The 19,848-nt window shown below is 43.9% G+C and overlaps 1 protein-coding gene across 1 annotated transcript in view; it reads left to right on the forward strand.

Annotated features, from left to right (window-relative positions):
• The window catches only part of DISC1 (DISC1 scaffold protein), a 365,698-nt gene that overhangs the window by 43,297 nt on the left and 302,553 nt on the right, over nucleotides 1-19,848 (forward strand). The window contains exons 2-3 of the mRNA XM_064383602.1: nucleotides 3,760-4,733; nucleotides 12,794-12,863. Coding sequence (XP_064239672.1) covers nucleotides 3,760-4,733; nucleotides 12,794-12,863 — 1,044 coding nt within the window. The remainder of the gene's footprint in view (nucleotides 1-3,759; nucleotides 4,734-12,793; nucleotides 12,864-19,848) is intronic.

The following is a 19,848-nucleotide window of genomic DNA, read 5'->3' on the forward strand; positions in this document are numbered from 1 at the left end:
TCTGGTTCCCAACAAGTTCTTTATCTCCATCTGAGACTACCTCAGCCTGGACCTTATTGTCCATATCACTATCAGGCTTTTGATCAAAGACATTCAACAAGTCTCTAGGGAGTTCCAAACTTTCCCACATTTTCCTGTCTTCTTCTGAGCCCTCCAAACTGTTCCAACCTCTGCCTGTTACACAGTTCCAAAGTTGCTTTCACATTTTCAGGTAGTTTTTCAGCAACACCCTGCTCTACTGGTACCAATTTACTGTATTAGTCCATTTTCATGCTGCTGATAAAATCATACCTGAGACTGGGAAGAAAAAGAGGTTTAATTTGACTTACAGTCCCACATGGCTGGGGAGGACTCAGAATCATGGCAGGAGGTGAAAGGCACTTCTTACATGGTAGTGGCAAGAGAAAATGCAGAAGATACAAAAATGGAAACCCCTGATAAAACCATCAGATCTCATGAGACTTACTACCACAGAACATTATGGGGGAAACCACCCCCATCATTCCAATTATCTCCCACCAGATCCCTCCCACAACACGTTATAGGAGTGCAATTCAAGATGAGATTTGGGTGGGGACACAGCCAAACCATATCACATTTGTATTATTTTTATATCACACATGTGTGCCCCCACCATGTTCTTTCATGCACATGGATAGTATTGTTGAAAATGTACTTTCTGTTGGACTTCCAATTTTAGGCTAAGCTTAGTCCTAGGTTGTTGAATTATTAATTAAAAAAATCTAGAGACAGATAGAATGGTAGTTACCAGGGACTGGGGCAGGGGGAAATGGGGAGTTCATATTTAATGGGTACCATGTTTCAGTTTGGAAAGGTGAAAAAGTTCTAAAGGCACGTGATGGTGATGGTTATACAACAATGTGAATGTACTTAATGCCACTGAATGATACATTGACACATGGTAGAAATGGTAATTTTATGTTAGGTATATGTTACCACAATTAAAGTAAAAAAAAAAAATCATAGGGAAAATTCAATGGAAGCCTCAGGAAATGGTCGGGGAGGTCAATTCCAAACCAACATACATTCTAAAATGTCAGAAATTGTCAGTTACCAAAGTAGGGATTAATTAGATTTTACACTTATATGTTTTTGTTGACATTTATGGTAATAAAGAGAGAAGAGTGTGATCATTCCTCTTCTATGCCAGTTCTAGAAACTTCTCTTTGTTCTTCACTTTGGTGCTTGCAGGAGTATGTACAAATGTGTGCGTGGGTGTGTTTGCAAACATGGACAATGACTGGTGGGTTTGCTACTTTATTTCTAGTATTTCTGTGCCATTTTATTAATAGGAGAGCTGTGGGATCAGGCCTCTGGATATAACCCTGTCCTTCCTTAGTGCTTCTGAGTTCAAACTGAGTAACTCACAAAGTACGTCTGCATCGGGACTGATTCACAGAGTTCATTTTCTCAAAGGGCAAAAAACTTTTTGTTTCTGGTAGAAATTAAAGATGTGTTTGTAAAGACCTTCACTTCTTTTTCACCAAATGCATCACCATTCTTCCCTTTAATCCCATGAGATGGTTTTATGGGGTGGCACATAATTTGGAGCTCATGGAAGGCCTGAGAACCATTAACCAACTGAGCTAACCAGATTCCTCTGTTAGTTTAATTTCAGATTGAATTCTCCATCCTTCATGATTGAAAGAATATATTCAATTCTTGTAACAGTTTTTGTATGCATGACTGACAACCCTTGCTAGATCATAAGCAGTTTGGGGGCAGGGATGGTGTCTTGTTCATGTCTGTACCCCATGCATCATCTAGTGTTCAATAAGGAATTGTTTATGGAAATGGATTACATGATTAAATTAGAAATACAATACAGGCTGATTTATTCCATCTCTGGACTTGCCTTGCTTACTGGATGCTTATTACAATGACCTGAGACACTTCAGAAGCCTTAAGTGCTCTCTGAATTATCGAAGGGAGATGAGCTTGGACTAGTAGAGTGTTTGTGCTTAGTGCCTATTACTGGATTCTGATTCTTTGGAAACAAATTAATCCACAGGGGTATATTATTTCTTTATGTTCTGAATGTTTGGTTAACCTGAATATCTTAAGATCTTATGCCCCAACTGTGAGAGATGGGATTAAAATTCCTTCCCTGAAGAGAACATATTCCTTTATGCTTCCACTATAAATTTATATGCAAGTCATGTTTTGTCCTTGCTCCCATTCCTCCCTTCCCTGCAAGCTTCCAGAATTTTGTGTACCTGGGGCAGCATTAGCCCTTCTGGGGCTCCCCGCAGTTGGCAAGAGCAAGTCACTTGTGTGAGCAAGTCACTGTGTGAGCAAGTCCTGGGCTCTGTTATCTTTGGATGCTCAAGTCAGGAAGTAGGGGGCTGGAGGTCATTGTGCTCATTTCCTCAGAGATTATCAATGCTACCCCCACCCCTTTTAGGAACTGGCATGTGCCATGATCGTAGCTCAGTGGGATGCTTAATGCCTATGATCTCGGCTTAACAAGACAAAGATTCCAAGCCCGTTTCTGTTCTGGGAGGCAAAGCAGGACATATGGGCCTGGAGTGAAGCTTTGTTCCATTTCTTGCCACAGGCCATGGTATGACTATAGCTGTGTCTAGTGCGGCCTGGTTTTACTTTCATGCCTGATTTGTGATGTGGCAGGTCCTGAGATTAGAGCTCTGTGTCTACCAGTAGAGTCAAGAGACTTTGGCCTGGTCACTTGGCTACTTGCAGGGGGTTCTGGAAAGTCAAGTTCTCTGAATCTCAGTTGCCTTTAACATAAAAGGAAAGCTGTAGTTTCTGGTCTGGTTGATTCATATGGTTTTGGTCAAGAATGAATGAAATTAATGTAGATTAAAAACACATTATGAGTAGCAAAGTGCTATGCAATCTAATAATAATATTTTAATCACCCTTATCATATGTGCCAGGCACTGTACTAAGCTGTTTACAAATAGTAACTCATTTAGTTGAATGCTCACAAGCACCTTATGAGAGAACTACTGTTAATATCACCACTTTACGGGAAACTAAGGCACAGAGAGGTTATGTAACTTGTGGAAGGTCACACAACCAGGAAGTGGTACCATCAGAGTTTGAACCAGGCCATGAGGAGTCAGCATTTGTTGTTGTTCCTATTCTGAGAGCATAGCTGGGGGGGCGGAATGTAGCGCTGGTTTGGAGAACACATCAAGCCGGCTTCCTGTCACCCACTGAGTGAGATCATCGCCATACATTACGGCACAGCCAGCTATCCATGGTCTGCAGCAACAGATCAGTCTTGCAGGGACATGGATAGCTCAGCTAGTGAACATTGACGTGTTGTTCAATGAATAGCTGGAGTCAATGGTTGGATCTCATTTAGAGGCATGCTCTGGCATTCCAGTTTCACATCATTTGCTTTCCAGGCCCACTCCAGGATGAAAGTACTGATGTGCCATAAAGGACCAACAGGCAAGATGTTGGAGGGATCAGGAGCCTCCAAGGTTGTGTTCGTGCTGACCTGTTGGCACAGGGTACAGCAGTGTCAGCGGCTTTGCTAAACCGAGCTGCTGAGATGCTGTGTTGATTTCTACACGTTCCAGGCAAACACTTCCTGAGGATTGTCAGGATTTTCAACATGGGTTGGCCCTGGGACCACTGAGCCAGCATCTATCTTTGTCAGGTGTACCGAGAGATGACCTTTAAACCTAGGGATGTTCTCCAGATGCAGTTCCAGCTGGTCCAGTAAGATCTGCATGTTGATAGTGCTGTTTTCTCTTTCCTTCCCAGGCAGCCGGGATTGCTTGCCACCTGCAGCATGCTTTCGGAGGCGACGGCTGGCACGGAGACCAGGCTACATGAGAAGCTTGACAGGGCCCGGGATCGGGTTCCTTTCCCCAGCAGTGGGCACACTGTTCTGCGTCCCAGAAGGGGTGTCTGGCGAGGAGTCCCGCCATTTGGAGTCCAGAGCTAGACAGTGTGGCCTTGACCCAAGAGGCCTCTTGGTTGGGAGCCCTGTTTCCAAGAGCACAGCAGCCCCTGCTGTGACCTCTGTGAGAGGAACCTCAGCACACTTTGGGATTCAGCTCAGAGGTGGCACCAGATTGCCCGACAAGCTAAGCAGGCCTTGTGGCCCTGGGAATGCTGGGTGGCAGCAAGAGTTTTCAGCCATGGACAGTTCTGAGACCCTGGACGCCAGCTGGGAGGTAGCCTGCAGCGAGAGAGCAAGCAGTACCCAGGCAGCAGGCTCTCTGCCATCAGCGGAGTTGAGTAGCTGCAGCCCTGGCTGTGACCCTGAGGCCCCCTCAGCCCCTCCTGGCTCTCACAGTGCCTTTGCCTCAAGCTTTAGCTTTATTCAGCTCTCGCTTGGTTCTGCCGGGGAACGTGGAGAAGCAGAAGGCTGCCCACCATCCAGAGAGACCGAGTCCTCTTGCCAGAGCACCCGGGAAATGGGAGCCAAAGCTGCCAGCTTGAACGAGCCTCACGAAGACCCTCGACGTCTCCCTCGGCCCTTCAGTCTCTTGGCTCCACGGGTCTTGGCAGACTCGGCCCAGGCCGCAGGGAATGGCTCCAGGCCAGAACGTGAGATGCATTCTTTCCGGGATATGGATCTTGGCTCCTCCAGTTCTCTGGGTCCCTCATTGGCTGGCTGTGGTGGTGATGGGAGCAGTGACTTGGGGGATGCCCACTCTTGGGACGCCCTGCTCAGGAAATGGGAGCCAGCGCTGCGGGACTGCCTGCTGAGAAACCAGAGGCAGGTGGAGGTCAGTGTCTCCTCCCCTCTGCGGCCCGAGATTGTTGTGAGCTCAGAATAGCACTGGGCAGAGGGCAGGAAATGAGGGGTTCTGGACTCAACTGACTTCCTCTTGGAAGCTGCAGCAGCTCCTTTTGGAGCTGCCTGCAGAAGGCTGTGGCTGCCCTTTTGTCTCTTTGAATTGGACACAAATCTGCTCTCCTTTTTGTCTTCTCTGTCATTTAGGTGCTCAGATTTGCTTTCCACTGGGCCACAGGCTACTCCGTAGGTCCTGGCCTAGGTGAGATGTGGTTCACTCAGCCCAGCTCTGCTTTGAGACAGGAAACTAGGGGCAGGGGCGATTGAGCTGGGTGATGTTTGGAAGGGGTTGAGAGATATAAAAATGAGGATGCGCTGCATCAGGGCGATCCTGCTCTTCATCTGCTTCACTCATTCCCTTTCATCCTGCTGCGGTGGGCGCTGCCTTCCATAGGGTCAGGAGGCTTTGCTTCTGGTCATCGAACCTCTCTGGCTCTCAGTTTCCATAGTTTTTTTTTTTTTTTTGAGATGGAGTCTCGCTGTGTTGCCCAGGCTGGAGTGTAGTGGCATGATCTTGGCTTATTGCTACCTCTCTCTGCCTCCTGGGTTCAAGCAGTTCTCTACCTCATCCTCCCAAGTAGCCGGGATTAACAGTGTGCCACCATGCCTGGCTAATTTTTGTATTTTTTAGTACAGACGGGGTTTTACCATCTTGGTCAGGCTGGTTTTGAACTCCTGATCTCATGATCCACCCGCCTCGGCCTTTCAAAGTGCTGGGATTACAGGCGTGAGCCTCCACGCCCGACCAGTTTCCATATTTAGAGATAAGACCAACTCATAGGATTGTTCTAAGGCTCAAATGAGAATGTAGCTTTGGAAATAAGGACGAACTGGAGACATGTAAGCCCCAGCCTTATGATGATGCTACCTATCCAGTTATCTGAGAGGTGGGTATAGCCGGAAGTAGACAGAGCTTCTCTACCCACAAAAATACTCGAGAAGCCCAGGTAGAGATGCACTGTGGCTGATCTATTGCCAGACTGTGTTTTAATCCTGGTGTGTGTGTGTGCATATGCATGTGTATGTGTGTGCATGTTTGTACTGTGTGTGCATGTGCATGTGTGTGCAAGTGTGTATATATTTGCACATGCATGTGCACTGATGTGTTTGTGCATGTGTGTGTGCATGTGTTCATGTGAATAGGGAAGTGGAGCACCCACTCATCAGGCATTTGGGAGGAGTAAACTGCAGAAGTCAATGTTCATTCCCTGAAATAGCATCTGCCTTCAGTTCTTATCTACAGTCTGATGTTCCTAGTCCTGTCCCTGTTTGCCCTGTTTCAGCCCTCAGGGACCTCAGCCCAGCCCTCTGATTTATCATGCGGAGAGGGAGTGAGGCCAGAGCAGAGATGTAGGCCTGTATTTTGGGTGATGTGTGGAGTCTTCCAGTAAGTCATTGCCCAAACCAGTGCTTCTGTCTTTCCCCCAAACCTGTTCTAAAGAGCCTCCAATATCGATTGATTTGAATGCATGGAATCTATCCAGTTTCTTAGGCCAGAAGCCACACCGTCTTCCACACCTCCCTCTCCTGCATTCCACATCTGGCCGGCCTCCAAGCCCTCTCAGTCCTACCGCTAATCTGTCTCTCACTGCCATGGCTGCTGCCCTGGCTCAAGTCCTTGTTAGCTTTCACCTGGGTTTTTCAAGGTTTAGGCTGTGTTTCTCCTCCAGTTAATTAAACTAAATGTGGTCATATGTGCAAAGTGCTTCAGACGGGCTGGCACCTAGCAAGTACCCAGAAATTGCCCATTGTCATCATTAGAGAAATAGCTCCAATTTAGAGAGTTTGAGTGAAAAGCAAATGAAGTTCTCCCTTCTGCCTATAGCTCAAATTAAATTCCCATCTTATCTCAAATGGTAGAATCTGGACACAATTTTTCTGTAGTCTAAATGTTGTCTATGGTAATCCCACACCTGGGCAGGGAAAAACATGACACTGTCTTCAATTACAGTCGTCTATTGCATAATTTCAGATCACATATATGATGTGACAGTGGTCCTATAAGATTATCATACTGTGTTTTTGTTGTACCCTTTCTTTTTCTTTTCTTTTTAAGTTTTTTGAGACAGAGTCTTGCTCTGTTGCCCAGGCTGGAGTGCAGTGGCGTGATCTCAGCTCACTGCAACCTCTGCCTCCTGGGTTCACGTGATTCTTTTGCCTTAGCCTCCTGAGGAGCTGGGATTACAGGTGTGCACCACCACGCCCAGCTAATTTATTTTTTGTATTTTTAGTAGATACCGGGTTTCACCATGTTGGTCAGGCTGGTCTCGAACTCCTGACCTTGTGATCCGCCAGCCTCGGCCTCCCAAAGTGTTGAATTTACAGGCGTGAGCCACCACGCCTGGCCTTGTTGTACCCTTTCTATGTTCAGGATTGTTTAGGCACACAAATACTTACCATTGTGTTACACTTGTTTACAGTATTCAGCACAGTCAAATGCTGCACATCCTGGGTTTGTAGCCTAGGAGCAATAGACTATTCCATCTAGCCTAGGTGTGTAACAGGCTACACCATCCAGATTTGTGTAAGCACACTCTACGATGTTCATACAACAGTGAAGTTACTTAATAATGTGTTTCTCAGAATGCCTCCCTGTCATTAAGTAATGCAGCACTATACTTGAGTATCTGTTGTGTGGGAGAGGCATTAACAGAGTAGTGGGGATGACAGAAATAACTCAGTCCAGGACGTAGGACTTACAGGAAGGCAGAGTTTGCCTCAATCAGAGGAAGAACCTCTTGACAGTGGGAGCTGTCTGCGATGAGGTGGGCTGCCCAGGGACTTGTTTTCCCATGGTGTTTAGACAGAGGCCCCAGATTGCTCACTGGGGTTGCGGCTAATGTCCTTCGGACGGGGCAGAAGGTCGAGTGAAGTGTATCCAAAGAGATCCTTTCAAATAGTAGGATTTCTAGTGTTTGGGAGCCTTTTTGATATTATGTTCTAATTCCTTAACCTCCTTTCCCTTCTACTTAAGTAAAAATGAGAATCACAGGAATGCAAGTTTCAGTTTCTTCTAAAAGATGGTTGCTCCTCAGTATTCGTGGATTCAATATGTGTGAACTCATCTACTTGCTAAAATTTGTTGTTAACTCCAAAATCAATACTCACAGCACTTTTACGGTCATTTTTAATATTGATTTTATTTTTTAAGAGATGGGGTATCTCTCTGTCATCCAGACTGGGGTGCAGTGGTGTGATCATAACTCACTGTAATCTTGAACTCCTGGGCTCAAGTGATTCTCCTGCCTCAGCCTCCCTAGTGGCTGAGACTACAGGCACATGCCACCATGTCCAGCTAATATTTTTTGGGGGGTAGAGATAGGGGTTTCACCATGTTGCCCAGACTAGTCTTGAACTCCTGGCCTTAAGCGATCCTCTTGCCTCTGCCTCCCAAGGTGTTGGGATTACAGGCATGAGCCGCCATGCTTGGTGGTCATTTTTGAACCTGCACAGAGTGGCAAAAAATTTGGGTCACCTGATGTGCATGCTTTCTACTTAGGTCAAACAAGGTCAGACCAGACGACATTCTGCCTTCTCTTTCGTACTGCAAACTAGTATCCTTTCATGGTCTATTTAATGCCGTCATTTTTTTTTACATTTTTGTGTTTATTGGTGAGTTTGCCATTTCAAATGGCCCCCAAGCACAGTGCTAGTGCCATCTAGTGCTCCTAAGCATGAGAAGGCTGTGATGGGCCTAATGGAGAAGACATGGGTGTTCCATAAACTTCATTCAGGCATGTGTTAGAGTGCTGTTGGCCAGAGTGCAATGCTCATGGATCAATAATATACTTTAAATAAGGTGTTTTTAAACAGAAACACACATAGAACAAGGTTGATTGAGGAATGTGTTGTGACCAGGGGCTCACGGGAACCTACCCTGTATTTCTCCTAGGAGCAATGCTTCATTATTCCCTAATTCAGTATTCACAGACATTTTATAGAACATAACTACAGTACTATGAATAAGGAGAATTGACTGTGTATATTTTACGCTGTTTAGAAATCGCTGCCCAGCGAGATTTCCAGGGGTTGTGTGGGACTGAGAAGATGGTAATAAAGGCAGTTGGTAACCAGGCGTGCAGAGGAGGGAAGTGGAGTGGGCCCCACAAGGTAGGCTCCACCTAAAGCCATAGAAACTGGTGAGAAAGGAAGGACGATGGCTGCAGGGCATTACAGGACATTCTACAGGTAGGGTGGTGGCACTGTGCAAGACATGGCCACTGGGGCTGTGCCTCCAGCAAAGATGGGCATTCAGACATGTCCCAGGGCAGTCCATTCAGGGTCTTATGGAGATCACTGGATGAGGCGGGCGTGGTGGAGTGGGCTTTGGCTGTAAATGAATTTTTTTCTGACCCCGTTTCCTGCATTTCTTTGGTTTCTGTTCTAATAAATGTTTAACGATACTGTCATTTGGGTGTGGTGATGGTAATGCTATAGCTTTATGTGGCCCTCAAACCATTCACACAGCCTTTCTTCTATCCCTAATATATAGGACTAAGTTACTGGTAAACTTCCCAGTTGTAATATAGAGCAATTCAAGGACAGAGAGGTAATATCATTGTTCATTCATTCTTTCATTCATTCAGAAAGCATTTTTCAATAGCTACTAGTACAGTGTCTTATGCTAGGCTTTGGAGATTGTTAGGATAGGTTAGTAACAGGCACTACGTTAGAGGCTCAACACAATAAAATTGTGTTTCTTGCGTATGCTTCATGTTCAACAGAGGGTTTTAGTGGGGGGCTCTGCTCCATAGAATCACTCAAGGACCCAGCCTGTGCCATCTGAACATATGGCCCCCTTAGTCACTGACATGAGGAAGAGAATGTTTGGAAGTCCTACAAGAGCGATCAGATGCTTCAGCATAGAGGTAACCCCATCACTTCCACTCATACCCCCATTCAGCAGAACAAGGAGAAAGGCACTTGTACTCTTTCCATGTGCCCAGAGCAGTGGAGAATCAAGTAAGTGTAAGTACTAGCATCTTATACATGGATGCAAAATAGTTCTTCCCTCCAGATGCTCAAGGTTGAATGATGTGCACCCACAAAACCAAACAAAGCAAAACAATGAGTATAACGTGGTGTAATCAGTACTCCATTCTTCCAGTGGCTCAGAAAAAAGCCAAAAAACAAAAAACCCAAACAAACCTTGGCATCATCCTGGTGTGTCTCCCTCAGACCCCACCTGTGATGTGTTAGCAAATCCCGTTGGCTCTATGTTTAACCAGCCATCTTCTGAATATATCCAGAATCAGATCACATCTCACCGTCTTCGCTGTTGTCACCATCCTCACTATCATCCAAGCTCCCGGCATCTCCTTCCTGAATGTTCCCATAGCCTCCTACCTGGCCTCCCTTCTTCTGCCCTTACTAACAGCAGCCGGAGTGAAACCGTTTAAAACATAAGTCAGATCATGTGCTCTTCCACCCCAAGCCTTCCAGTGGTACCTCATGAACTTCAGAGTAAAATCAGAACTTTAAAATGGTCTTCATGTTTCTTCTTGACACCATCCTCATTACCTCTCTGACCTCCTTCTCTACAGTTTTCTCTTCTTTCAATCCGCCCCAGAGCCAGTGACAATCTTGCTTCCATTTGCTTTTCATTTCACTTTCACTTCTTGCTTTCTTACCAGAAACACTTCTGCACGAGCTTTTGTACTGACTCTTCCTCTGTGGGAATGTTTTTCTCCCAGAGAGCCTCATGGTTCAGTCCCTTACTGCTTTTCAATCTTTGCATAAATGTCACCATCTCAAGGAGATCAGATTTCAAATTGCAGTCCCCACCTCTACCAGCATCCCTAATCTCCCTAACTTGGTTCTCCCTTTTCCTTTCTCATAGTATTAATCCCTTGCTAAGGTGCCATAAAATTTACAGTTGACTGGCTGGGCATGGTGGTTCATGCCTGTAATCCCAGCACTTTGGGAGGCCGAGGCGGGTGATCATGAGGTCAGGAGATCGAGACCATCGTGGTTAACACGGTGAAACCCCGTCTCTACTAAAAATAAAAAAATTAGCTGGGCATGGTGGAGGGTGCCTGTGGTCCCAGCTACTTGGGAGGCTGAGGCAGGAGAATTGCTTAACTAGGGAGGCAGAGGTTGCAGTGAGCTGAGATCACATGACTGCACTCTAGCCTGTGTGACAGAGTGAGACTTTGTCTAAAAAAAAAAAAAAAACCAAACCAAAAAAACAAAAAAAATGAACCTTACAGTTGACCTTTGAACCACATTGGTTTGAGCTGCAAGGGTCACTTATATGCAGATTCTCTTCCACCTCTGCCACCCCTGAGATACCAAGACCAACCCCTCTTCCTCCTCCTCCTCAGCCTACTCAAGATGAAGATGATGAGGATGAAGACTTTGATGATGATCCACTTTCACTTATGAATAGGAAATTTATTTTCTGTTTCTTAAGATTTTTTTCATCATCTAGTCAATGCTGATTTTATTTTTTCTCAATGATTTTTAAATAACATTTTCTTTTTTCCAGTTTACTTTTATTGTAAGAATACAGAATATAATACCTATAACAAACAAAATGTGTGCTAATCAACTGTTTATGGTAAGGTCTCTAATCAACAGTAGGCTATTAGTAGTTAAGTTTTGGGGAAGTCAAAAGTTTTACACAGATTTTCAACTGTGTAGGGAAGGGAGTCAGTGCCCATAATCCCTGTGTTGTTCAAGGGTCAACTGTATTATATTTTTGTCTAGAATGTAAGTCTAGAGGGCTAAGCATTTTATGATGTATCCTTGGTACACTAACACAATACAAAAAGGGCCTGATATCTAAGAGGCACTTGGTAAATATTTGTTGAATGGGTCTATGAATAGAAGCAAGAACAGGTCACAGTGGTGGTATAGAGGAGGAACATTTAATACAGACTGAAGGAGACAACACCTGTGCTAAGGGTCGAAGGAAATGTAGGTGTGAGCCAGGCAAAGAATGGGAGGAAGGTGTTTTTTAGGGAGCAAGCCCAAATCCATTCATTGATAGGCCAAGAATTCATTATCAGTAAATCTCTGGGTCTCCCGTTGAGAAGAACAATGATTGTATTACTCAGTTCTCATGCTACTAATAAAGACATACCAAGTCTGGGTAATTTGTATAGAAAAAGAGGTTTAATGAACTCACAGTTCCACATGGCTGGGGAGGAGGCCTCACAGTCATGGTGGAAGGCCAAAGAGGAGAAAGGCATGTCTTACCTGGTGGCAGGCAAGAGGGAGCTTGTGCAAGGGAACTCCCTTTTATAAAACCATCAGATCTCATGAGACTTATTCACTATCATGAGAACAGCATGGGAAAGACCCACCCCCATAATTCAATTACCTCCTACCACGTCCCTCCCACAACATGTGGGAATTATGGGAGCTACAATTCAAGATGAGATTTGAGTGGGGACACAGCCAAACCATATCAGTGATGCTAAGTCAACACATTGGTAACACTCAGACAAGTAACTGGATCACTGAGTCTCCATGTGGGTTAAATAAGACTGTGCCCTTTTCTGTAATGGAAAATATTTGAGCCTTAGGGCTTCTCAGAAGGGTTTTGTGAGGGCTTTGCCGTCATTCTTACTCAAGCTTTCAGGACAGCCTGCCGAGCTTAAGTTCATGCACTTTTTCTCTCTTGGTTTTTCTTCCAATTTCGATGTGTTTACCTTTATAATTTTAATGTGATTTTTAGAACAGAGACCATTTGGTCAGGAAATTTGTATTCCTTTTCATTATGCATTTCTTCATGCAGATAAGGGCACAGTTTTTGTTTAAAATAACATTTTAACTTTTTATGTGGATGTTATGCTCAAATTACACTTTTTCTTTATATCAGCTATTTTTTGGAGAAACTAATGCATCTGGCATTGAAAAAACTGTGCATTTTGTTTTTTAAAAAGAGAAGTTCAGTTTTGAAACACTTTCTAAATGTTCTTAGTTTTCACAAGTGTTTACTTGAATTCTATTGTAATTTTTTATTTTTTCCCCTTTAAACCAACATAGGTAATATCCTTAAGGTTAAAGCTTCAGAAACTTCAAGAAGATGCAGTTGAGGATGACGATTATGATAAAGGTGAGTTTTAATTTGTTTATTGATTTTTTTTCTCATAATGTCCCATTTCTCTTTCCCTCCTTACTCATATCTACCCTTTAAATACCAAATGAATTGTACACCTTGATCCTCTGATCATCACCACCAGGGAAGAGTTGACTCTTTTACAGCATTATTGTTTTGTGGATTTCAAAGTACTTTATGAACATTAATCCTTTGGGTTATAAATATAACCTTATTAATTGTCCAGAAACACTTAGAGTAGTTGCACAATAAAAATTATATTAGCTTGTCACCTGTCTGCCCATGGTGTGATATATCTATAATTCACTTGTTCATGAAAAAATATTTGTTGAACACCTATTAAGTGCCAGGTAATATGGCAGGCAATAGGAATGTAAGACAGACATGGTATCTGCCCTTGTGTTGCCAGTAAACATAAGTCTTCATGGGGCTTTCTGACTTCATAATTTCCAGAATCGGAGATAGAAAATGGGATTTGAGAAATATCAGACTGTGCCAAAGGGGGTCACATGCATCAGATTTCCACATACTTGGCCTAAAATATCCAAGATAAAAAGGAGAAGTTACAACATAAGGCCAGGAAAAAACAACAATTAAAATGAGGCACCAATATAGAAGTTGGGCTGGAAGTGGATGAGGGCTGACATGGGGGTCGAATGGGCACAAGGTAGACTGAGTCAAAGGAAAGCTTTCAGGTGTGGTTGTCCTGGGAACAATCCTGAAAACTTTAGATGCTCATTGCAAGATCTCGCACCCATTTCTGCTGGGTATGGGAAAGAGAAAGGGCTTCAAATGACATCTAGATTTCTCTAGGCACCTGCTAACTTGATAGAAACTCCTGGTGTTGATCAGGTTCGGTACATCCAGGATTGATCTGGAAATGGAATTTAAGAATTCTTCTGGAAGCTGGTTAGCCTTAAGGTATGGGTGTTCAGCCTTCTTAGCCCATATGATATTGTCATTGAATATGTCATAGACTGTTGGAATCAGGGCACTATGGGAATAAGATGAGTGATTTCCGAAAGGAGGTAGAAAATCCTATTCTAGGAAATACTGTTGCACATTCTCATTACCGATTCATTGCAGTTGGGTTTAGAAAGTGATGGGGCATGGGAGGAAGGGAGAAAGGATTGGAGACAGAGGAGGGACTCTTTACATTCTCCCAGTCCTCCTTTTACAGGCTACTTGATTTCATAATAACACTGGGTGGAAGATGAGGTGCCTGAGAGAGGAGGCAAGTCGGAGGCAGGGGAAGGCACCCCTCAACCCCAGCGTCAGCAGCTTCAGTTCGGGCACAGCTGTAGGCAGGGAGGAAATGAGCTATTCCTGGGCCAGGGCTCACCTGCTGGTTTTCATCTGTGAGAGATAATTACATCTAGCTTTGAAGCTTCCCACTATTGCACAGATTTATTTTTCTTGCCATGGGTCGAGTCATGGTCTCTCTACCTTTAATGACATTGTAACACATAAAGCTTACAGCGCAAGTGAAAGACCAGGACAATCAGGCCCTAGTTTGTCCCCCGCCCCTGCACAGGTCCTGGTGAACTTTCTAGACTTGGTTCTCTCAATGGGCTTCATTAATTGGAGCCCTCACTTCTTTATAGTCTTTTCTCCAAACATTCTGCAACACCTAAGGGAATGGGGTTTGACGGGATACCCCTCATCAGGGAAGCCTAAAGAATATAGGCGTCTGTCTTTAGTGTTTCTGCCTGTTTCTGTTCTTGTTGGTACCTCACTACTTACTGCGTCAGGAGTTTCAGGGTGGGCTCAGCATTCTGTGTTTCCCAAGCCCACCCAGTGATTGGGGTGTGTCCTGAGGCTTGAGAAAACATGGGTGCAGAGCTTGTAGCAGTGAGAGCCAGGCCTGGGGGGCAGCAGCCAGCCGAGCTCTGGAAGCGGGGTTGAGTCTGTGGGCTGTGTTCTTTCTGATCCACCAGAAATCTGTGCAACAGACAAGCATCCTGGTAGGCACAGGACACATGATTTACATGCCACTCCCCTTGTCTTGTTCCTAATCCCATAAACCTGGTTCAGTGTGTTGAGAGGTAAATGTTCTCATGGAATAGGCACAATGCCTGGCATATAGGAGGCAGACCCTCAGTAAATGTTGTGTGAAGGAATTAATTAATAAATGACTTGCTGCCTGAATGCATGGAGGCTATGGATGGCAAGCTAGAGTGAACAAGGAGAAAGTGCTCTTGCCACCAGTAGGTGGCTCATCTGCAGTGCCCAGGATGGAGGGTGGGAGTGGGTGAAGGGGAAGATCTTTGCATAGAAATTGGCATATGTGAAAAATATATATTAAGTGTATAACAGCACTTCTCAAACTTTAATGTATCTATGAATAACCTGGGTAGGTAAAGGACTAAAATGCAGATTCTGATTAAGTAGGACTGGAGTGGGGTGGGAGACTCCATTTCTAATTATCTCCCAAATGATGCACATGCTGCTAGCCTATGAGTCACACTTTGAGTAATAATGTCATATAAGCAATCCAAACAATGCCCAAATCTCAAGTACATGTTATGAGGCTCACTACATCCTTAGTACCTACGAAAAATGCCAACACTTAGACCTGCAAACATGCCATGTATAAGGGCATACCAAATGCCATCCTCAAGATCTGCATCTCAAGGACTATGCAGTCCAGGAGGGGAAACTGGGTCATACACAGTAAGAATAATAAACCTATACATAATATCTCCCTTCAAATAAAGACAAGGCAGTCCCAAAGAGGGAGAAATGCCTTCTGCCAGAGCTTGGGGTGGGTGAAGAATTGGAGCAGTGGAGGAGGAGGTGGTTTAGATGAGTCCTGAAGGGTAGGGTCTGATGCAGCTGGTAGGGCATTCCAGCAAAGAGAAGAGGGAGAAAAGGCACTGTTACCACAAGCCACCATCCCAAAGTCGGGCTTGAAAAGAGGCTTGCAACTGACTATTGTTTGAAATGGATCACAAAAGGGCTCAGTGCTTGGACTTGTCAGTGATCAAGTTATTATAAATTGATCACTAAGTCATTAGAAAAGTTTGGAAGACATAAAGGTAGCCAATTTGTTGTTATGAGATTTGTTCAAATAAGATTTGAATACAATTTCCTCTCATGTAGTTAACTGAGGGTGACTATTACACATTTTAAGAATCGTTGAGTTGTTTTTTTTAATATAGTTTTTGCTTGATTTGCTCCTTTTTCACTGTTAGGAGCAGCTGTGCAGCCCTGCTCTGTCTCAGGGGAAGGGGTCTGCCGGAATCTGAGAGGTTTGCCAGGAGAAACGAGAGGGCAGCCTTCTCTCCCTTGGTTTTTGTTGTTGTTGTGTTTTTTTTCTCCCTTTCTTTCTAGTTTCACTCATAAAAATGACTTTGTGTTCTAAAGAAAGAAGCAGTTGGCACAGAATATAGAGTTCCATGTTTTATCTCATCAAAGTGCTGGCAGATTTACCCATTAGTGCCTTGTGGGAAAACCTTCTCAGGGCTCTACGTCTCTCCCTCACTAGGAAAGTAAAGTTAATATTTCTTTATATTCTTGCATAAGGTGGAAGGGCTTGGGAGAAAAAGAATAAAGTTTTTTATGAACAATATTTGCACAGCATCCTTCTCTGAGAGGTTTCATCAGATTCATTGCATTAATGCCTATCCTGTGCATATGGTCAGCTGAGGTGCAAGTTTGAGACCTCAGGGTCCTGCAGGGAGAGGAATTGTAGTCAGTGCTGGAGATAATGATTCCAGCTCTGATGTGGGCGGGGCAGGGAAAAGGAGGGCGTGGGCAATGAGTTTCCATGTGGTTACTGTTCCAGTTGTTCCTGCACTCGTTTGTGCCCCATAATATCCCCCTGGCTGCTCACGTCCCACGTCCAGCAGTGACCATGCCCACCTCCACTTCCAATGCGGGCAAGGAGAGATTCTGAAGAGGAAGGAACACAATTTTGGGAACTCAGCATTTCAGTGACTTATATCAATGTGATATATAGTGCAGCTGGCCTCACTCAGCTTGTTTAGAATTTCCTTCTTGGAGTAAAAGTAGCCAGCATTGTAATACTTTCTCAATCCTTTGTCTCCACCCCTCTCCATTATGACACAGTTCTAGTACAATAAACATTTATATACAATGACAGGCATTGAAAGAAAAATAGTCGCAGCAGAGGCCAAGCATAAAAACACTCTAGGGTGAGACCAGCTTTTGTCTAAATTACCATAATGTCCCTTTTTCTGAATTATGTCTTGAGCAAGATTTCTGTATCCACAGTTCCTCTTCAGTGATGGTGTGCAAATTACCCAACCTGATACCCCTTTCCTTCACGAGGAACCTGCCTTACACCTCCCAGAGGGTTTGATGTCTGAGTGAACTCCAGGAGCCTGGCAGTTAGAACCAGAATCCCTGCTACAGAACCATCAATGTGACTGAACACAGCAAAACCCCACAGATTACTTTTCCCTGTGTTTCATTCCAGTCTAGAAAGAAGAAAACAAGATTGAATAGAATTACCCATTTTTATATCCTCAGGACTGCCAGAGTCAATGGGAGGTGGCTGCTATTTGGGGGCCCATGGAACATAAATGCTTCTTTTGGCAGCCTGTATTGTTTTGCTTTGTGGCTTAAAAAGTGGACTGCAATTGAAATCTGCTCAGAGAGACAGGTCCAGCAAAACTGTCACTTTATAATGTCTGCAGAGAAAAAAAGCAGACATGACCACAGGTGCAATTTCCACCTGGAGCTTCCCTGAACAGGTACTTCCCTCCCTCCCTGCACACCGGGACTTTGGAGTGTTCTTGTCTCTGCTCTATAGAGCTCTCCCTCTCTTTCCTGTGAGATCTGCTTGCAATATCACCTTGTCCTGGCAAACTAACAAAATCTATTGATTAAAACCCAAATCAACAGCCCAAATTTCAAGTATGTGTCACGAGACTCACTACATCCTTAGCACCTATGAAAAATGCCAACACTTAGACCTGCAAACACAAATGGGAGCTGCTCAGAGTCACCATTGGTTATGATCTCTGCCCTTAATTTGCAGAATGATAAATTCTCCTGGAAACAAGAAAAGAAGAGATAGTGCAACAAAGTAAAAGAAATGGCATTTTATGTTTCCTCTTTTTATGATACATTTATTTTATTGGATAGCTGCTGCTCTGGTGCCAATCATACTCCCAAAAGACACAATTCTGAATGCCATCATCCTGAATGTTGAAATCTCCCTAAATTAAATTCCTAAAAATCAAAATCCCTAAAGTCTTAAATCCATAACATCTGAAATACTGAAAAATCACAATCCTGAAAGATTAAAATCCCACATGCTGAAATTCAAAAAATCAAATTCTGGGGAAAGGATTTAGTGAGTTTTTTGTTGCATCATGTTAGTTGCATCATGGTAGGTGAATCTATTACCTTGTTATTGTCTTTATTTGGAAATTAGGTATAGTTTAAGAACATGCATATAGGTGCCAAGCTGACAAGGGGTGGACTTGTGGGCTTAATTTTAAGTGTCAACTTGATTGGATTAAGGAATACCTTAAAACCCGGTAAAGCAATATTTTGGATGTTTTTCTGAGGGTATTTCTGTGGAGATTAGTGTGAGTCTACGTGAACTGGTAGGGAAGATCTGTGTTTAATGTGGGCAGGCACCATCCTATCTTCAAGGGCCCAGGGAAAACAAATGCAGAAGGCAAATTGGTCTCTCTCAGAACTGAGACAGACTATTTTCTGACCACATGGACTTCAGAATTTGACTCCTTGAAAGTGCATTTTTTTGTGTGTGTGTGAAGGAACTTGGATTTTTTTCTTTTCTTTTTTTCTTCCAATTGTGCTTTAAGTTCCAGGGTACATGTGCAGATCTTGCAGGATTGTTGCATAGGTGCATACATGCCATGGTGGTTTGCTGTCTCCATCCCTGCTTCACCTACATCAGGCATTTCTCCCAACGTTATCCCTCCCCAACCTCCCTACCCCCTGAAAGTGCATTATTACAACGTTGACTTTGTGTGTAAGCATTGTGCGTGTACATAACAATGTTGGGATTTCCTCAATAGTTGAAGAGATGTTTCGACATCTGCATTTGTGAAAAATAAAATTTCTTGAGATCTCCGCTCTTTGGGTGAATGCATACGACCCCCTTTACAGGTTTGTTCCATGCTGGGCACTTTCCCATTTGTTGCCTGATTACATCACATGACCACTGTGGGAGGAATTGTCACTATCATTGTTTTTCCATCGAGGTCATGGAAGCTGCTGAGAGGGAGGACCAGCTGTGTGCTCTGGCCACTCTACCAATTTGCCTCCCACCTCCACTGGGTCTAGAACATTTTGTATCCCACTGTGGAAGACTGAGCTTTGTAGACAGTTGAGGACAAAACTTAGCTAGGAAGTTTCTGACTTCTGGAAACTCTTATTTACATGACAGTGAGGTAGAGAACATATGAGCACTCTATACTGGGAGGTATCAGGAAAACGTTCCACAATTTTATCTAAAAAATTAGTCTATTAAGTGAAAACTTAAAAATTGGGAGATGGGCTATACATTAAGATGGAAATACCATAGGATGAGAATGTGAACAAAATGTCATTTATTTAATTTTGTTGCATTGTCTTAGCTTCTCTTCCTGTTTACAGGAGAATTTACAGTTTTGTAAGTTAAAGGCAGAGATTATATCCAATGGTGACTTTGAGCATTGCCCATTTGTGTTTGCAGGTCTAAGTGTTGGCATTTTTCATGGGGGCTAAGGGTGCATGCAGTGAGTCAAGCGACACCTACTTGAGATTTTAGCTTTGTGCACCGATACAAAAGCTTATTGGCATGTGCTGGACTTCCCTCTCATTCACAGCGTAAAATGTGATTTCATGGTGATGCCTTTTCTCCTTGGCGTGGCATCTGGGTACACACTCGGCTCTTTCTTAGGTCTTGGTGGGATTTCTTGGAACCCCTGCAGCTCTGGAGGTAGAAGCACAGTGGCATGAACATTCCTTCTTGATGGCCATGTCATGGTATGTTCCTCTC

The sequence above is a fragment of the Aotus nancymaae genome, unplaced genomic scaffold (assembly GCF_030222135.1).
Source record: "Aotus nancymaae isolate 86718 unplaced genomic scaffold, 86718_ANA_hifiasm-v0.15.2.pri h1tg000032l_0, whole genome shotgun sequence".
Classification (NCBI taxonomy): Eukaryota; Metazoa; Chordata; class Mammalia; order Primates; family Aotidae; genus Aotus; species Aotus nancymaae.